General features: G+C 34.4%; 1 protein-coding gene and 1 long non-coding RNA gene across 2 annotated transcripts in view; both read left to right on the top strand.

The window, feature by feature from the left end:
- The window catches only part of LOC138153312 (uncharacterized), an 833457-nt gene that overhangs the window by 634234 nt on the left and 181021 nt on the right, over nucleotides 1-18202 (top strand). The window lies entirely within an intron of this gene.
- LOC138153311 (small ribosomal subunit protein uS12-like) lies at nucleotides 9880-10412 on the top strand. Its single transcript, XM_069077438.1, has one exon. It carries the CDS (start codon nucleotides 9923-9925, stop codon nucleotides 10352-10354), a length of 432 nt encoding a protein of 143 aa, XP_068933539.1. The 5' UTR covers nucleotides 9880-9922; the 3' UTR covers nucleotides 10355-10412.

The following is an 18202-nucleotide window of genomic DNA, read 5'->3' as shown; positions in this document are numbered from 1 at the left end:
CAGCTTCTAAGATAAGAACTTCCTGTTGGATAAAAATGACTTGGAAAACTGGAAAATTCTATGGCATAAACTGGACATAGACAATTGTCTGACATCATATGCCAGAATAAAGTCCAAATGGGTACATGATCTAGGTATAAAGGTTGATACTATAAACAAATTAGGGGAGCAAGGAATAGTTTATCTGTCAAATTTATGGAGAATGGAAGAATTTATAATCAAAAAAGAGATAGAGAACATTATAAAATGCAAAAATCAATAATTTTGATTACATTAAATTTAAAATTTTTTTTGCACAAAGTCAATGCAACCAAGATTAGGAGGGAAGCAGAAAACTGGGAAAGAATTTTTACAAATAGTGTGCCTGATAAAGGCCTCATTTCTCAAATATATAGAAAACTGAGTCAAATTTACAAGAATACAAGTCATTCCCCAATTGATAAATGGTCAAAGGATATGAACAGGCAGTTTTCAGAGGGAGAAATCAAAGCTTTCTATAGACATATGAAAATGCTGCAAATCACTATTGATTAGAGATATGCAAATAAAAACTACTCTGAGACACCATATCATACCTATCAGATTGGTTAACATGGCAAAACAGGAAAATGATAAATGTTGGAGAAGATGTGGGAAAGTTGGAACACTAATTTATTATTGGTGGATTTGTGAACTGATCCGACCATTCTGGAGAGCAATTTGGAACTATGCCTAAGAGGCTATAAATATGTGCATACCCTTTGATCCAGCAATACCACTTCTAGGGCTGTATCCCAAAGAGATCATAAAAATGGGAAAAGAACTCACATGTACAAAAATATTTATTGCAGCTCTTTTGGTTGTGGCCAAGAACTGGAAATTGAGGGGATGTCTATCAATTCAGGAATGACTAAACAAATTGTGGTATATGAATGTAATGGAATACTATTATGCTATAATGATGAACAGGACGACTTCAGAGAAACCTGTAAATACTTACCTGAACTGATGCTCAGTGAGGGGAGCAGAACCAGGAGAACATTGTACACAATAACAGCCACAGTGTGTGAGGAGTAATTTTGATAGATTTGACCCTTCTCAGAAATGTAAGAACCTAAAACAGTTCCAAAGGACACAGGATGGAGAATGCCAACCATATCCAGAGAAAGAACTATGTAGTTGGAATGCAGAATGAAGCAGACTATTTTTTTCTTTAATTTTTTCTGTCTCGTGTTTTTTTCCATACATTATAATTCTTCTAGGCTGATTCATATTTCACATAATTCACAACATGACTGATGTGAAAATGTGTTTAATAGGAATGTATGTGCAGAGTCTGTATTGCAATCCATCTTGGGAAGGGAGGGAGGAGGGAGAGGGGGAGAAAAATTAAATTTTATGGAAGTGAATGTTGAAAACTAGAAATAAATAATTTAATAAAAAATAAAATAAAAATTATGAGGCTTTGCTTCTAACTTTCAAATTTATTAATCTCTCCTTTGATTTCCAGGACTTTAATTTTGGTGTCTAATTGTTTTTTAAATTGTTTTTCTAAGTGTTCTTTTTTTCAGTTGCATGCCCAATTTGGTCATCTATTCTTTCTCTCTTCTGTTAATGAAAGCATTTAGAGTTATGAGGTTTCCCTTACCAATCTGTGGTATGTTATCTCAAGGTTGCTATTATCTTTAATTCAATTATTATTTATATGATTTGTTATTTGACCAGCTCATTCTTTAATATTAAATTATATAGTTTCCAATTAATTTTTAATCTATATTCAAAGTCTCTTTGTTGAACATAATTTTTGTTGAATGATGGTCTGAAAAGGTTCATTTAATATTTGTGATTTTCTGTATTTGTTTGTGAGGATTTTATGCTTTAATAATACATGGTTAATTTTTGGGAAGGTATCATGTACAGCTGAGATAAAAGGTATGCTCCTTTTTATTCTCATTCAATTTTCTCCAGAGGTCTATTATAACTAAAATTTAAAAATTATTTTCATCTCCTTAACTTCTTTTTTATTTATTCCATGGTTGGAACTCTCTAGTTCAGGTGATGGAAATTGTAGGTATCATGCATGTATTTTGGCCAAAAAATACATTTCATATTTTTTTAATTTGTTTTTTTAAATTTTTTTTCATTTTTAATGCATAATCAATTTTTGTGAAGGTGACCTTCACAAAAGCAGAGAAATAAGCATAATCTTTCCTATTCTCATTTATTATTCTCTTGAGGTCTATAATATCTAAAGTATGCAAAATTCTTTTCATCACCTTAACTTCTTATTTGTGTTATGGTTAAATTTATTTAAATTTGAGAGAGATAAGCTGAAGTCTCCCAATATTATAGTTTTATGCTCTATTTCCTCCTATAAGTCATTTAACTTTTCATTCAAGAATTTTTATCATATGTCCTTTGGTGCATATATGTTCAATACTGAAATTATTTCAATTTCTAGGGTACTATTTTTTTTAGCAAAATGTACTTTTCCTACTTTAGTTCACTTTTTGCTTTCATTTTGTCTGAGATCATTATTGCTAATCCCTGCCCTTTTTTTTTTACTTCAGCTAAAGTGTAATAGACTCTATTCTGTTCCCTTATTTCAAATCCATAACTGTCTTTTTGTCTCAATTGTTAGTACTTTAATATGTTATTTGATTCTAGTTTCTAATCCATTCTACTATCTTCTTTCAATTTGGGGGTGAGTTCATCCCATTTACATTCAGTTATGATTTCCAACTATATATTTCTTTTTATTTAACCTATCTGTTCCTCAAGAATCTGCTCTGCTTCTGAACATTGTCTCCCTTAATCTGCCCTTTCCCTTCTTTCTCTTACCCTTTTCTCTCTCACTTCTCTATTTGTTAAATGAATTTCTGTACCTAAAAGTGTGTATGTATATTCTTCCTTCCTTGAAGCAGTTCAGATCAAATTAAGTTTCAAGTGTTGCCTGCTCCACCCTTCTGCTTCCATTTTTAAAAACTCCTTCTTGTGAACCCCATTTATGAGATAATTTTCCCAATGTTCCCATTCCCTTCCCCTTTCCTGCAGTGTATCCCTTCTCACCCTTTTATTTTTCTTTTGAGATCATTTCAACATAATAGACTCACAACCCTGTCTTCTATCTAAATAGGCTTCTTCTAACATCACTAGTGATGATGAAGTTCTGAAAGGTTAGGTGTTATCTTTCCATGTAGGAATATAAACAATTTAATCTTGTTTTGTCCCTTATGATTTGTCACCCATGTTTAACTTTTAATGCTTCTTTTTTGTCTCGTGTTTGAACTCAGTTCTACTGAGTAGAATTGCAATTGCTTGTAACCCTAGATCCTTTGCCTTACAACATATCATATTCCTATCCTTATATTAGTTTATACTTGTAGATTAGACACCAAATTTTGTATGATACTGACTATGACTCCATGTTATCTGAGTTATTTTTTTTCTGTCTGTTTATAACATTATCTCTTTGACCTGGGAATTATGAATTTGATTATAATATTTCTTGGAGTTTTCATCTTGTGAATTCTTTCAGGAAGTGAATTCCTTTAGTTTTGATTTACCCACTAGTTCTGAGAAATCTTGAAAGCTTTCCTTTATAATTTCTTGCAATAACATGACTAGTTCATGGATTTTGGATAGTCTAATGCATCTTAAATTATCTTCCAATCTCTTTTCTAGATCTGCTGCTTCCCCCTCCCCACTAGCTATATTTCACATCTTCTATTTTTTTCATTCTTTTGGCTTTAAAAAAATTGTTTCTTGATATCTCACAGAGTCATCAGCTTTTAGCTAATTCTAATATTTACAAAGTTGTTTTCTTCAATGAGGTTTGATGCCTTTTTTCTTTTTTCTATTTGGCCAATTCTGATTTTTAAGGAGTTATTATCCTCAGTGTTTTTGTACCTTTAATACCAAGATGTTTATTCTCATTTCATAATTTTATTTCATAGCTCTCACTTTCTTCCCAATTTTCCTTCTGCTGCACTTGTTTGATTTTATTTATTTTTGCTCTGTTTTTATCTCTTAACCATTCCTGTAAATTTTATTGGGTTTGTGTTCAATCTGCATTTTCTCTGTGGCTTCCTCTGTAAATGTTTACAAGTTATTTTCTATGTTTTTGTCTTGAGCTTTCCTGTCACTACAGCAGCTTTTTATGGTCAGGGTTTTTTTTTTGGGGGGGGCGGGATTTGTAAGGGGTGTTTACTCATTTTTATGGGCTGCTTCTTAACTTTGTATTTTATTCTTGAACTCTTTTCACTTGAAGAGAGGCATTAGGAAACGTCTATCCTGAGCTTCTGTCTGTTATGTCCTTTTGCTTTGATAGCTCATTTTGCAAAGTTTTGGCCTCCAAAATAGTGTCATCCAGGAAGTGGTCTCTTCCTGGCCCTCCTGGTCTGCAATCTGCAAATTCCTAACCTGTTTAGGGATTGTTGACTTGTTTGTAGTTGAGTTTTTGTTGGACTTTGCTGGACTCACTCAGGATTAGCTCACTGTAATGTTCTTTAGTTCCATAATGACTAAAATGTACCTCTCCCTTGATTTTGATTTTTTGGCCTAGTTTATTACAATACAGGTTTATGTGTAGAGCTAAAGGCTAGGACTGAGTCTTTCTTTGCTCTTTGGCTCAGAATCATGCATGCATATTTCTAGAACTTCCTAGTTGATTCTAGTTGCTTCCAGAACAGATAGGTTCTTCCTCCTTCATGACCACAAATACTCCTCTCCACTGAGACCTGGAACTGGCTCATGGGTGAAAGAACTTACAGATAGCATAGATTCCTGCTCCTACAACTAATACACAGTTCCCCTATGACTTTTTCCTGCTTAAGTTATCAGTCCATTTGCCATCGCTGGGCAATGGGCTACTCCTTGTCACTGCTGCCACGACCACAGTCTGGTGCTACTTTTATTTGTTACCCCTCTGCTACGCCTACTGATTTGCTGTGTCCTGGCTAGTTCCACCCTGATATCTACCTCAGTTGCCCTGGCCAGGAAAAAAAGTGACTTTCCTTGGATTTTCCAATCAGAATTTGCTTTGGTATACTTTATAGGTCATTGTGAAGAAGGTTTGGGGGTAAATGAAGGCAAAAATATGATTTCTCACTTCATTATCTTGATTACACCTCAGGTCTTTGCTTCAAGAAGAAACTTGAAATCATAAAAAAGATTCTAAAAGAAAACACCCCCATCACTTCACTCAGTTCTGGGGCCTATTCATTTGTATCATTCATCCAAGATTAGTGTGCTAATGAATTATGGCCATGCATGGTAGTCTATCAAACTCCTGGACAAAATGCATTCATAAATGAATGAACAGCAAAATATAATAACATCAATTCTGTCTCTCACTTTGTGAATTAAAACAAAGTTCAGCTTAGAAAAAATGTTTATTTCTTCTTATTATGAAGTTAATAATATATTTTATCTTCATGGCTGGGGATTTCTTCATGTGGAATTGCTCTCTACTCATCTTTAACTTATAGATAATTGCTTGCATTCACTTAGAGTTTAAGTAACTCTTCTTAAATTAACACCACTAGCATGTGCCAAAGACAAGATTTGAACCCAAGTTTTCATGACTTCCAAGACAGCTCTTTATTTAATATACAATGCTGTCTCTCCCCATGTCATTTCTTAATAATGACAAGTCACTAACATGATTTTAGTATTCACTGTTTTCTTCTCTCCAAAGTAATTTCCATTTTACTCTGGTCTGATGAGTACAATTCTAAATTTAGATACTTCTCATTGTTCTCAGGAGCTAAGTAGTAGGAACTAAAACCCTGAAGCCAAAAAGAAAAAAAAATCTAATTTGGATAATTCCATTCTGCTTATCTCAAACTCCTTTACAATTTCATTGAATATAACATTCATCTTCTGTTCTTATTTGACAGCATTATGCATTATTTAGAGCCCTCTTTAGTAGCTGCCCTTATTCCACTGGATACATTTTCCTAGTGAGACTAGTGAATAAAGTCTGAAAGCAATCTATTGTATGTTTGCATTCCTGTTGAGTCCCTTTCACGAGTGTGTCAGGGTTATTTACAATATTCAAAATGCTAATTCTTCCAGATGAGGATTTCTTTTCCTATTGCATATCTAAGCTATGAAGGAAAAATATATCTCTTGTTCTTTATTTTCTTCTTTTAATTAATAATAACATATTCTCAAGGTTCTGAGAGAACCCCAAATAGACCATATATAGGGAAGTCTAAAAGACTGTGAGTACAAAGTTTGCAGCAGTGACAGAGGGGTCAATCTGAGCAGGTCTGGGTGTGCAGTGAAAATGTAGAGAGCAGTCTATCCATAGACAAAGTTACATTAGGTAAAGTTGGGGGAGGGGTTGCACTGTGAAGAAAGTCAGAATGGTCTTGGAATGTGAGGTGAGGTATAGGGGCTATAGTAAACATAAGGAGAAAGTACATCACCCTCCCATCACTCCCCTGAAGTCTAGCCTTCATATTGAATTATGATCATGGATATCTCTAAAACCTTGCATAATTCATCACAAATAGAAGGCACTTATTTAATACTTCATAAATTTTGATTCCATAGGTTCTGTTTGATAATGGTTCTAAAAATTTTAGCCTGGTGTCTATGACATATACAACAACCTATGTGAAAAATTAAACTAAAATTGTACCTATAAAAAACAAACAAATAAACCTTGTCATGCTCTTAGGCAGCTTCTAGTCTATATTCTCTTAGAGTCACAGGCCATTTGATCAGTGATTAGAAGACTTTAAAGTCATGAGACTTTTATGTTATAATATTTTGATACATCTGTAATTTTACAGATCTGATTATAGTTTCTAACCATGTAAATTATAACCTACTTGTGCATTCTTAACCCGTGCAATTCTTACCTTTTGTTGTTTTTTCCTGTAAATTCACAAAAGGCATACAATGTTCTAGAGGTCTACTCCACCTTTTTTCTTTTTGCCTTTTTGGAGGGGCAATTGGGGTTAAGTAACTTACCCAAGATTACACGGCTAGTATTTTTTGTGTGGGTGTTAAGTGTGTCAGGCCGGAACTGAACTCGGGTCCTCCCAATTCCAGGGCCAGCGCTTTACTCACTGCGCCACCTAGCCACCCCTTACTCCTCCTTTTTTTCCTTGTCTTTGAAGCTGTCCTTCAATTCATGTATTGCAGGTAATTCATTACAGGTAAGATGTAATAGGCAATTTATACCCATCACCACTTAATATGCTTCTCTGTTGACCAGTAATTTTGACTCTCCCTTGATTGTGATATTCACAGATGTGCTACCATATAACAGCTCACCTATTATATAGCACTTTGAGTTGTGCAAATTGCTTTACAAATACTATCTCATCTTATCCTTAGTCAACATTTATTTACTATTTACTAAATGTTTGCCCTGTGAGATATACTCTGGTCAACACTGTGTATACTAATAAAAATAGAGCAACCTCTGCCCTCCAAGAGTTTACATTTTTGGGGGATAATAACACATAGATTTAAACATAAAAACAAAACTTTATGGTGTAATTCCAGGATGAGGACAAGTGGTAATTCAAATAAGGCTGGATGTTGATAAGACTGGAAAGAGTTTCTTCAGTTTGCAACTGAACTATCAGTACACACACAGTAATATTTACTCTGTGTTAGACACTGTGATAAGGACTAGGTATCTAAGAAAAGGCAAAAGCTTGAACTTTGCCTTCACAAAAGCTAATATCTGCTTAATATGGTTTATTTGTTTGTTGCTCTTGCCTAAAACTTTTTTTAAACAAAAAAGTATAATTGAAAAAGCACATTATAAGTACAAAAGGAGCAATATACATCATCAGTGAAATATGTGAATTAAAATATATTAATAAAATAGACCAGTGACATAAAATCATGAGATAAAAATGGTGGATCATTACTTTATTGGCACCCATATAAAGTCAAGATGTCCAGAGAAAGTCCCTTTCCACCCTCCCCACCATGTTGTGTGGATCTCATGTGGGGAATTTATGAGAATATATGAACAAGTCATAGGGAATAGGAAGGGTTAAATAGGTTTCAAGTTGTACTTTTGAAGGAAATACTAATGTCTATGAGACCAAAGATCTACTCAAGTATATTGCAAATAGAACAGAGAAATGAGGGCAATAGAGCTAATGGAGTCCATGCAAATGTAGAAAGTATGTTCTTTTACATAATCTGGCCATAGTCAAATTGGATCTGATGGAGTTATTTTGGTTTCAAATATACTATATAACCAATTGATGACAGCAAAAATGAAGAGAATAAATAAAATTAACACAAAGAATAACCATGGTTACTTTTTCATGTTCTGGGAATAATGTTCAGTGCTTACTAAGTCATTCTCTGTTACTGTTGGTTTTATTAACTCTTCCAGGCCACTAGGGGCTCATTCAGTATACTGCAGCAAAATGGTTCTTCAGTGTGAGTCCTACATGCCTGACTATGGACAAAGTGACAGGCACTGGGGGAGAAATTGGCTCATTAGTTCCCAATGTGCTATGCTCTGAATTGAATTAAAAATAGTTTCACCTCATCGAACACACAAACCATCTATATAGCACAGACATGCCTGGGTTGAAGCCATATCTATTCTCTCACAACAGTGGAAAATATCTCTATCTTTCAGATTCTGAGTATACAATCTCACCTTCTTTCAAGCATTTCAAGTGAGCATGTTAGGTCAGCAGAGTTTTCTAAAGGTTACATTCCAAAGAATCCTATAGCTATCCCAGGATTAGGTGATGAAGTTTCAACTTATTTCTTAATGTTGTTCATATCAGTGCTTTACAGAATAAGGCTCAGTGCCCAGATTGTGTAAAACCATGGAAAGAAATCCATGGCTAAAATTTACAGAAGATGTGGACTAGGGTACATGTAGGAATGGATTGCAAAAAGAATGATGCTAGATTAAGCAAAGTCAAGTTGATATTAAAAAAAAAAAAACAGCAATAGGGGGTAGCCAGGTAGCACAGCGAGTAAGAGCACCGGCTCCAGTGTCTGGATGACCTGGATCAAATCTGGGCTCAGATACTCAGTACTACACCCAGAAATAACTGGCTGTGTAACCTTGAGCAAGTTACTTAACCCCAATTGCTTAAAAAAAACAACAATAACAAAGAACAGTGTTTAGCTTTTTCCTCCTTAAATTGCACAGGAAATCATCAAAATTGTGAAGATTACAGTAATATTCAGTTGTGATTTAAGATTTTTGTTTTCATAGTGCTTATAGTGCATGCTTTTGATTTTAGGTTTCAGATCTCATCTCTGCTTTCTACTATTTTCATGTATCTAATTCTGAATTTGTATAAGATAAACTCTGCCTTCTAGCTCTATTAAACTATGATTTTTATGATACTTCACTATAAAATATAAAAAATGATGTGTTATTATAGAAAACATTACTTATTACACATAAAATAGAAACAAGTTTATAGTTGTATTGCTTTAATTGTGAAGGTTGGGGTTTTTTGGCATTTCAAATTTTGTTTTAAGGCATGAAATTTATAAGAAGTGTCTCAAAGACAACAAGGGCATGGAGCATTCCTATCTACACTTCATTGTTATCTTCCTCTCTAATCCTGGCTCTTTTAACTGTTTATTTTAAAGCCTTTAGGTACTCTCTTATCCACTCTCTATAATTTCATAGTTATCAGATATTTCTCCCAATCCTCATGGTCCTGGTAATTTATATTTTTGCTCAGGGGAAGAGCAAGGCTTGAAGAAGGAGTCAGCAAGGTTTAGAAGAAAGAACATTTATTTTGAAGTCAGAAGGACCAGTGTTCAAATCCTGGTTTTGTTACTTTATAACTGTGTTATCTCTAATCTAAATTTTCAGAGCTATAAAAAAGGAGTTGATCTAATTGAGGTTCTTTTCAGAATTTAATCTTTGAAAAGGACACAAAAGCCTTCTCTCTTTTCCTTCGGCCCAGACGGTGGCAGCATGGGTAAGTGCCGTGGTCTTCGTACTGCTAGAAAGTTCCGCAGCCACCGGAGAGACCAAAAGTGGCATGACAAACAATACAAGAAAGCTCATTTGGGCACTGCCTTGAAGGCCAACCCATTTGGAGGAGCATCTCATGCAAAAGGGATTGTCTTGGAAAAAGTTGGTGTGGAAGCCAAGCAGCCCAATTCTGCCATCAGGAAGTGTGTTAGAGTTCAACTGATTAAGAATGGCAAAAAAATCACTGCCTTTGTTCCCAATGATGGCTGCTTAAACTTTATTGAGGAAAACGATGAAGTTTTGGTTGCTGGGTTTGGTTGGAAAGGTCATGCTGTTGGTGATATTCCTGGAGTCCGATTCAAGGTTGTAAAAGTTGCAAATGTTTCTCTTCTGGCCTTGTACAAAGGCAAGAAGGAAAGACAAAGATCATAAAAATTGTAGGATATCTTTGTCATAGTAAAAAATTTTCCTGTAACAAAAAAAAAAAAAAGGACACAAAAGTAGGGTTCCTATGCTTCTGACCCAGGCAGTGTGGCCTAGGAAAGAAGGGACAAGAGTATTCTTGGAATCCTAGGTAAGACCTAATAGGGAACTCAGTAGTCCTCCAAACCTTTTCATTTTAGAATTGAAGAACTTGATTTGACAAACACTGCTGGGGAAACTGGAAAACAGTATGGCAGAAAATAAAGGTACAGACTAACATCTTAAATCATATAGCAAGATAAGACAAAAATGGGTATAAAGGGTGATTCCATAAATAATTAGGAGGTAAAGAATAGTTTTCCTGTCAGATCTATGGAAAAGGGAAGAATTTATGACCAAATAAGAGATAAAAAGTATTAAAAGATATAAAATACAAAATTTTGATTATATTAAATTAAATAGGTTTTACACAAACAAAACCAAAGCAACCAAAATTAGAAGAAAAGCAGAAAGCTGGGGGAAAAATTTTACAGCAAGTATCTCTGATATGGCCTCATTTCTCAAATATATTTCTCATCAGCTCCAACACACACACACACACACACACACACACGTGTGTGTGTGTGTGTGTGTGTGTATAAAATTGAGTGAAATTTATAAGAATACAAGGTTTTCCCCAATTGACAAGTGGTTAAAATATATGAACAGGCAGTTTTCAGATTAAATCAAAGTGATTTCAAATAATATAAAAAATGCTCCAAATAACAATTGGTTAGAGAAATATGAATTAAAGCAGCACTAAGGTACCACTTCGTACATATCAGATTGGCTAATATATCAAAAAAGAAAAACAATAAATGTGGGCGGAGATGTGGGAAAAATAGGATAGTAATGTACTTTTGATTGATAGAATTATGAACTGATCCACCACTCTGGAGAACAATTTGAAACTATGTCCAAAGGGCTATAAAACTGTGCATAGCCTTTGATGAAGAAATACTATTACTAGGTTTGTATTGCAAGGAGATAAAAAAAAAAAGAATGGGAGGGAGGACTGAACTAATTTTACAAAACCATTTATAGTAACTATTTTTCTGGGAGCTATGAATTAGAAATTGAAGGAATGTGTATAATTAGAGAATAGCTGAATAAGTTGTGGTATATGATTGTCATGAAATATTATTGTGCAATAAGAAATGAGCAGGATGATTACAGAAAAGCTGGAAAGTCTTACCCAAACTGATGCAAAGTGAAGTGAGCAGAACCAAGAGAACATTGTACATAATAACAGCAACATTATACAATTGTCAACTGAGAATGATATAGCTATTCTCAGCAATGTGATGGTCCAAGAAAATTCTAAAGGGCTTGTGATAAAAAATGCTATCCACATCCAGAGAAAGAATTTATGGAATCTGAATACAGATTGAAACATTATTTTTCTCTTTTCTTTTTGTGGTCTTTTTTTTTGGTTGGTGTCTTTTTTCACAACATAACTAATATTGGAAATATGTTTTGCATGATTGCACATGTATAACTTGTATCAGATTGACTACCATCTCAGGGAGGGAGCAGGGGATAAAGGGAGGACGATTATTTGCAACTAAAGATTTTTAAAAAATTAATGTAAAAATATTTTACATGTAAGTGGGAAAAAATAAACTAGTATTCAAAAAATGATTGAAAAACTTGAGGGGCAAAGAGGTAAATAATTTGCCTGTGGTCAGACTGTTATGAGTGTCAGAGGCACTCTTAACACTTCCAACCAGAAAAATGGTTGGGAAAAGAACCATGATTTAAAAACTATGTATTCCTGACCCCACTACCATCGTGGTAATGGTAGAGCTAAAATTTAATTCCTGATTGCTAGAGTCCAAGCAAAGCAGCCTGGTGGGTAAATAAATGCATCAGAGCTCTCTGGAATATGCTTTGTATGTCTCCAGGAGAAAGCATTACTTTTTTGAATTTTTGATCTGACCTATGACTTCATTGGTGAGAAACTTCCTTTAATAATATAGATCAGTACCTTTTGAGAAATTTACAGTCTTAGAAACTTTCCCTGTGACTCTAATAGGTCAAATTATTTGAACAGATTCGAGTAACACATCTATGTCATAAGCAAAGCTGGAACCAAGGTCTTCTTGATGCTAAGCCTAGATTTTATCCACTAGAATATGCTATGCCTACCTGGGAATGTTATTGACATTAATGTAAATTGAAGTCAGGTGCCATAAATGATAATTTGAAACAATGAAACTAGGTGCATTATTTTACTTTAAGAGGGATATTAACAAATTGAATGTATCTAGAGTGTGAAAATCAGATGATGAAAGGACTATATATGTAACTTATAAATAGTAATTGAAAGAATAGCAATTGTTTAGTCTATGAGAGAGTCTACAAGGCCCCTGAACTTAAATCTTCACTACCTCTGTTACCAGCACATTCAATGACTTATTCCAGATCAATCAGGAAACCAATTTGAGAGATAAAACCACACTTGAAAACCACCATGACTCTTCCCTTGGTGTTCCATTGGTTCCAGTCAGTCAAATTGACTCAAGTTAGTCAGCTAGCATTTACTCTGTTACTATGTGCCAAGCACCACACTAAGCTCTAGTGATTATAAAAAGGCAAAAGGAAAAAAAATAATCCAAACTCACAAGGAACTCATAGCCTAATAGACTCTTGAAATTTAGCAGATTTCTCTGGAGGTCATTTCTTTGCTAATTATCATATCCACAATTTTAATACTAGCCATCAGAAACAAAACTGACATTAATGTCAATGAGCACATGGCTCAAGGATAGTCTTGTAGTCACCTCTGCATGATTACCACAATGGGATGTTTAAAACAAACAGACAATAAATCACCTTGAACAAATAGTATCATAAACTGTCAGTTGAACTCTATGTTGACTTAAGAGAACTCAAACAGAAACCAAAATGATACTGGTGTTCAAAATCTTTGTAAAATAAGATATTTGAAAGAAAAGAAATAAGATATGTTTAGTTCATTCATCTTCCATGACTAGTGAAGAACCTCATTCCAAAGACTGTTCCCCCCAAAACATAGTTTATATTAGCCATGGGAATGGAAAGAGTAAATTTTTAAAAATGAAAATTCCATTGCTTCTAAGGAGTAAATACAAAACTATAAGTTCTAATAGAAAAAAATCACACATTTTTGGGATTTTATATTCTTGTCTCTGAATACTTTTTTTTGGGGGGGGGGGGAGGCAAGACAGCTAGGGTTAAGGGACCTGTCCAGGGTCACACAGTTAGTGTCAAGTATCTGAGGCTGGATTTGAATTCAGGTCCTTCTGACACCAGGGCCAGTGCTCTATTCACTGCACCACTTAGCTAGCCCAGAAGATTTTTGAAGGAGATAGCCTATCATGTTCTTGCATGGTTGTAACTACCAGCACAAAATTCATGGCAGCTCAGCTCTGAATTTTATAGTTAATGTTGCACATAATTCTCCTGTCTAAAAGGAAGAATGTTACTTGTCACCCTGTAAATTAAAGGAAGGCATGAATGTTTATACTGTTGAGTGAATTGTCTTGTAATATAAAGCAATAAAAAGGAAAGAGTTTTATTTTCTTTCCTTATAATCCTGACTTCTTGTCTATCATAGAATCCTGATCTAATTGATCTTTCTCATTTTATTAAAAGCTTGCCACTATCAGTGAAATGTTACTTTTTTATAATAGTGGCTTTACTTAAATGATACTAAATAGAAAAAGTCAAAGAAAGGTATCTTTATAACTATAGAACATGCTTAACATAAAACTTTCCCTTTAGTGACCTGTTCGGCCAACATTTTCTCATTTTAGAGAAATAAACAAGCCTACTATCCTGATATTTCAGAAGGAATTAAGGATCTTTGACCACATTGTCTCATTCATTATGACATTTTTTTGAAAAATTGTTGGGAAAAGAACCATGATTTTAAAGCTGTATCCCTGACTCCAAGTCTAGCATTCTATTCATTATACTATATCAACTCTATAAATTCCTTAAAAACTAGGAACTGTATCCTATATTTCATTTCTACTTTCACAATGACTAAAACTGTGTTGAATACATTTTATTAGTTAACAAGTATTTAATGCCTATTGAATGAGATTTCTAAATTTTCTCCATTACTCTATTTTATTAGGATTTTGAGCAATTCCATCTGTAAATTAACAGCAATACATTGGGACTCAGTTTTCCAAATGAATATTTATTGGAAAGAGCATTGGATTTGGAGCGAATGGTTTAGCTTCACATACTAACTCTTTGACTTTGGACAAATCATTTAATGTTTGTAGACCTTAATTTCTTTTTCTGTAGATTAGGGGTTGGAGGATTGACTAGATGTTTTTTAAGATCTAGATAAGAATACAAACCCTTTGTTTCCTTATTTCATTTCAATTTCTTCTGTTGTTTTCAGGGTATTTTTGTTTTGGTTTTGTGTTTCATGTGTGCATGTAAAACAACAATAGAATTTTTTAAAAGAATCTTCTCATTGATTTCCAAGACTGGTTTCACCTATGTTTCTATTTATTCTTTGATAAACACTTTTAAGAAACCTCCTACCCACTCTTCTCCAACTCTCCTGACAAATCATTAGCCAACTTAAATTTTGAAGTCATTTTTCCAAGAGAATTCTTTTTGAAGATCATTTCCATTAAGGTATTCATTTTCATTCTTTTCACTTATGCTCAACATTTCTATTTCTATTTTAGAAAACAAGAAGAGGGAGTATGAAAAAATTCTGAAACATCTGGTAGATGAACTTTGGGTGTAATGGCTTTGAGTCACTCATAAAGACTAGCAGCACTCCCAAAGAGCTCTTCATTTCTTGTTGTTGCAGTAGGCCTCTGATTTGAATATACTCATGGCTAGCCTGACTCAGCTGCCTTGCCTTGGGATGATGTCATCTAATTTAAAATAAAGTAAAAGCCACTGTGTTAATCCTGCTTGAGCTTAACACTTACTTTGAATTACATAACACAGTGCCTTCCCTTATGTGAGATGGGGGCTTTATAAATATTTGAAAAATGTTATGCTTTGTCCTCACCTCTTATTATGGAATAATTTTTATATTGCTACAGAATTAATCAATTCAAAAATATTTCTCCTCAAAATTGTATACTATTGCTTTCATAGTCTCCCCAGTATTAAATAATAACTTATTTCTGAGAATCAAACAAGTTGACAGAGCAGAAACAGTGGGAAGCTGCACATCTTGACTCCCTTCAAAACTACTCCAAAAATAATTTAAGAAAACGGGTTGAATTGGAAAAGAGAAAACAAAGGAGAGATTACATGTCACCTGTCTAGCCCAGGATCACAACTTGATCCTATAGGCAAGTAACCAGGATAAGAACTAGGGAATAAGAATAGCCTGGCATTATAGACTCAGTTCAGACTTCAAAGATAAACTGTCTCAGTGTCAAGATGTCTGGAGTAATGAAGGACTCAGCCTGGGACCCAGAAAAGCATCAAAGGATCTCTCATGTGGCCAAGACTAAGGACTCAGTCCCCAGAGATATAAGCTGGACCATTACAGCAAGAATACCCAGAGCAGTTCATCAACTCATTTCTAGGACCCAGCCAATATCACAAGGTCCTCCAAATGGAATCATGGAATCAGAACACAGACAATAGAATTGGTAAAAGCAAATTGTTGAAACAGGGTCCCTGAAGACAGAAGAAATTAGTGTTCAGGTTCATTTTCCAAACCTCCTAGCTATGCCAACAATCCTGGGTGGCCCAGTTGGATAAAAGATACACACACACGTATACATATGTATATACATATATATGTGTGTGTGTGTGCATGTATGTGTATATAAAGTATATACAACATAACATATTATATATTTGTCTATATTATTATGTTATATAAATAATATATTATACATAATATATTGCAATATACATTATATAATGTGTTATTATATTATACTATATTAATATATGTATATGGAGAGAGAGAGAGCAGATTATGAACTCAGACCCAAGCCCTAAAGAGAATCAAGTCAACAGCTTGATTACTCAAAACCTACTGAGCCTTCTAGTTAGCTGACAGGGTCTGAGGCATGTGAGTATTTTGATAGTGTTTAGTGATTTTTCAATTGTATCTTTCTCCTTATGACCTCTTTTGGGGTTTTCTTTGGAAGAATTCTGAAGTGGTTTGCCATGTCCTTCTCTAGCATATTTTACAGTTGAAGAAATTAGGGTAAACAGGGTTAAGTTACTTGCCCAAGATCACAGAGTTAATAATTGTCTGAGCAAGATTTGAACTCAGGTCCGGAGTCCAAGTCCAGCACTATAGCCACCAAGCTTCCTCAATATGAACACTTACAAGAGTGCAACCTATGGGTAAGTCTATCAACCAGAATCTAAACCTTTGAAAGTCTAGGAGGACAATGATCATCCCATGTCTTTCTTTTGATTTAAAAAGTCCAACTGAAACTTTGCAGACCATTGAACAATGCTGCCCCTATTATCCTTGGAATACAAAGAAATATGTACCTGATGAAAGTAATTGAAACAAAATAGGACCACAAAATGCCACAAAGAAGCACACTCTACCAGGCCTAATTCAGAATCACAATTTTAGAAGCAAGACATGAAGAATGAGTGAACAAAAATTACAAAAAGCTATTATGATGCCAGGGGCACACAAATCAAAAGTAAAGAAAAAGGAAATTAATTTGAAAAAAAAAAGAGTAAAGCATCAAAGAAAAGATACCATGGTTACAAGATCAGTTAAAATCTTAGAACAAATAAAGCAAGAACTTAAAATGTTAAAAATTATATCATTAGTAGTAGTAGTACTCTTATTATTAAAATTACATTGATAGAGGAAGAATTGGAAAACCAAAGATGTAGGAAAGAAATGGTAAATGAATTTACGACTTAGCACAAGGAGAACAAAATTTTATACCAGTGTCAAACAATTGCAAATAGAATGAACTAACCATGTGTAAAGCCAAGCACAAGCAGCTTTCCAGAAGACTGCTGCTATGAACAGCTTTCAAGGATCTGATTACATAGTATAGCAAACTCACTACTTATTCAATAACAAATCAGAGCAAAACATTCACAGAAAATCAAAATACAGCATTCACCATATCACAGCTCAACAACTTATCACTGAAATGGCCACATAATTTCCACCAAAGTGGTCACATAGTTTTAAACAAAATACATTCATTTAATCAATCATGAAATCCTTAATTCAATCACAAAATATAAAAGTCAAAGTTCTCCACCTCTACATCACAGTAAATCATAATCTTCTCAGTCACTACACAATATCCAAGTAAAGTCTTCTTTGAGTTTGACTTGAGACTGGCTCTCAGCTTCCGTGGTTTCTCTCCCATTGTCCCAGCTCCAATTGTCACCTGGGTTCAAAGGCAGGCAGCTCCCAGTTCCTTGTCCAACTCCTTGTCCAGTTCTTTATCCAACTTCCATTCTATATCGAAGTTCACAGTGTCCAGTGTACCTCAAGTCCTTCGCAGTTCCTTTTTTCTGGGAAGACAAAGCTTGACATAGACACAGTAATATTCATACACATTGCTGTCACCATTATCAATTCACTATCTGCCTGTGAAATCAACTCAGACCCGCAAAAAAAGTATAAGAGGTCAGCACAAATCATCAACAAAGTCCCATGACCTCCAAAACCCTCCTCCAGGACATCTATAAACATACAACCAGAAAATCCTCTTTCCAGGCTTCCAGTAAGGTCCCAGGGCTTCTGTATGAAATATCACAAACATCAACACAGACAGAACAGAAAAATGAATTGCTGGGATAACACAAGTTTTCTCCTTCTTGTCTCTGCCACCACAAGAA

Source organism: Petaurus breviceps, unplaced genomic scaffold, assembly GCF_028583685.1.
Source record: "Petaurus breviceps papuanus isolate PSGF00001 unplaced genomic scaffold, PetGlider_PUasm1.0 90977, whole genome shotgun sequence".
In the NCBI taxonomy this organism is placed as follows: Eukaryota; Metazoa; Chordata; class Mammalia; order Diprotodontia; family Petauridae; genus Petaurus; species Petaurus breviceps.
This window is presented reverse-complemented; position numbering and strand designations above follow the sequence as displayed.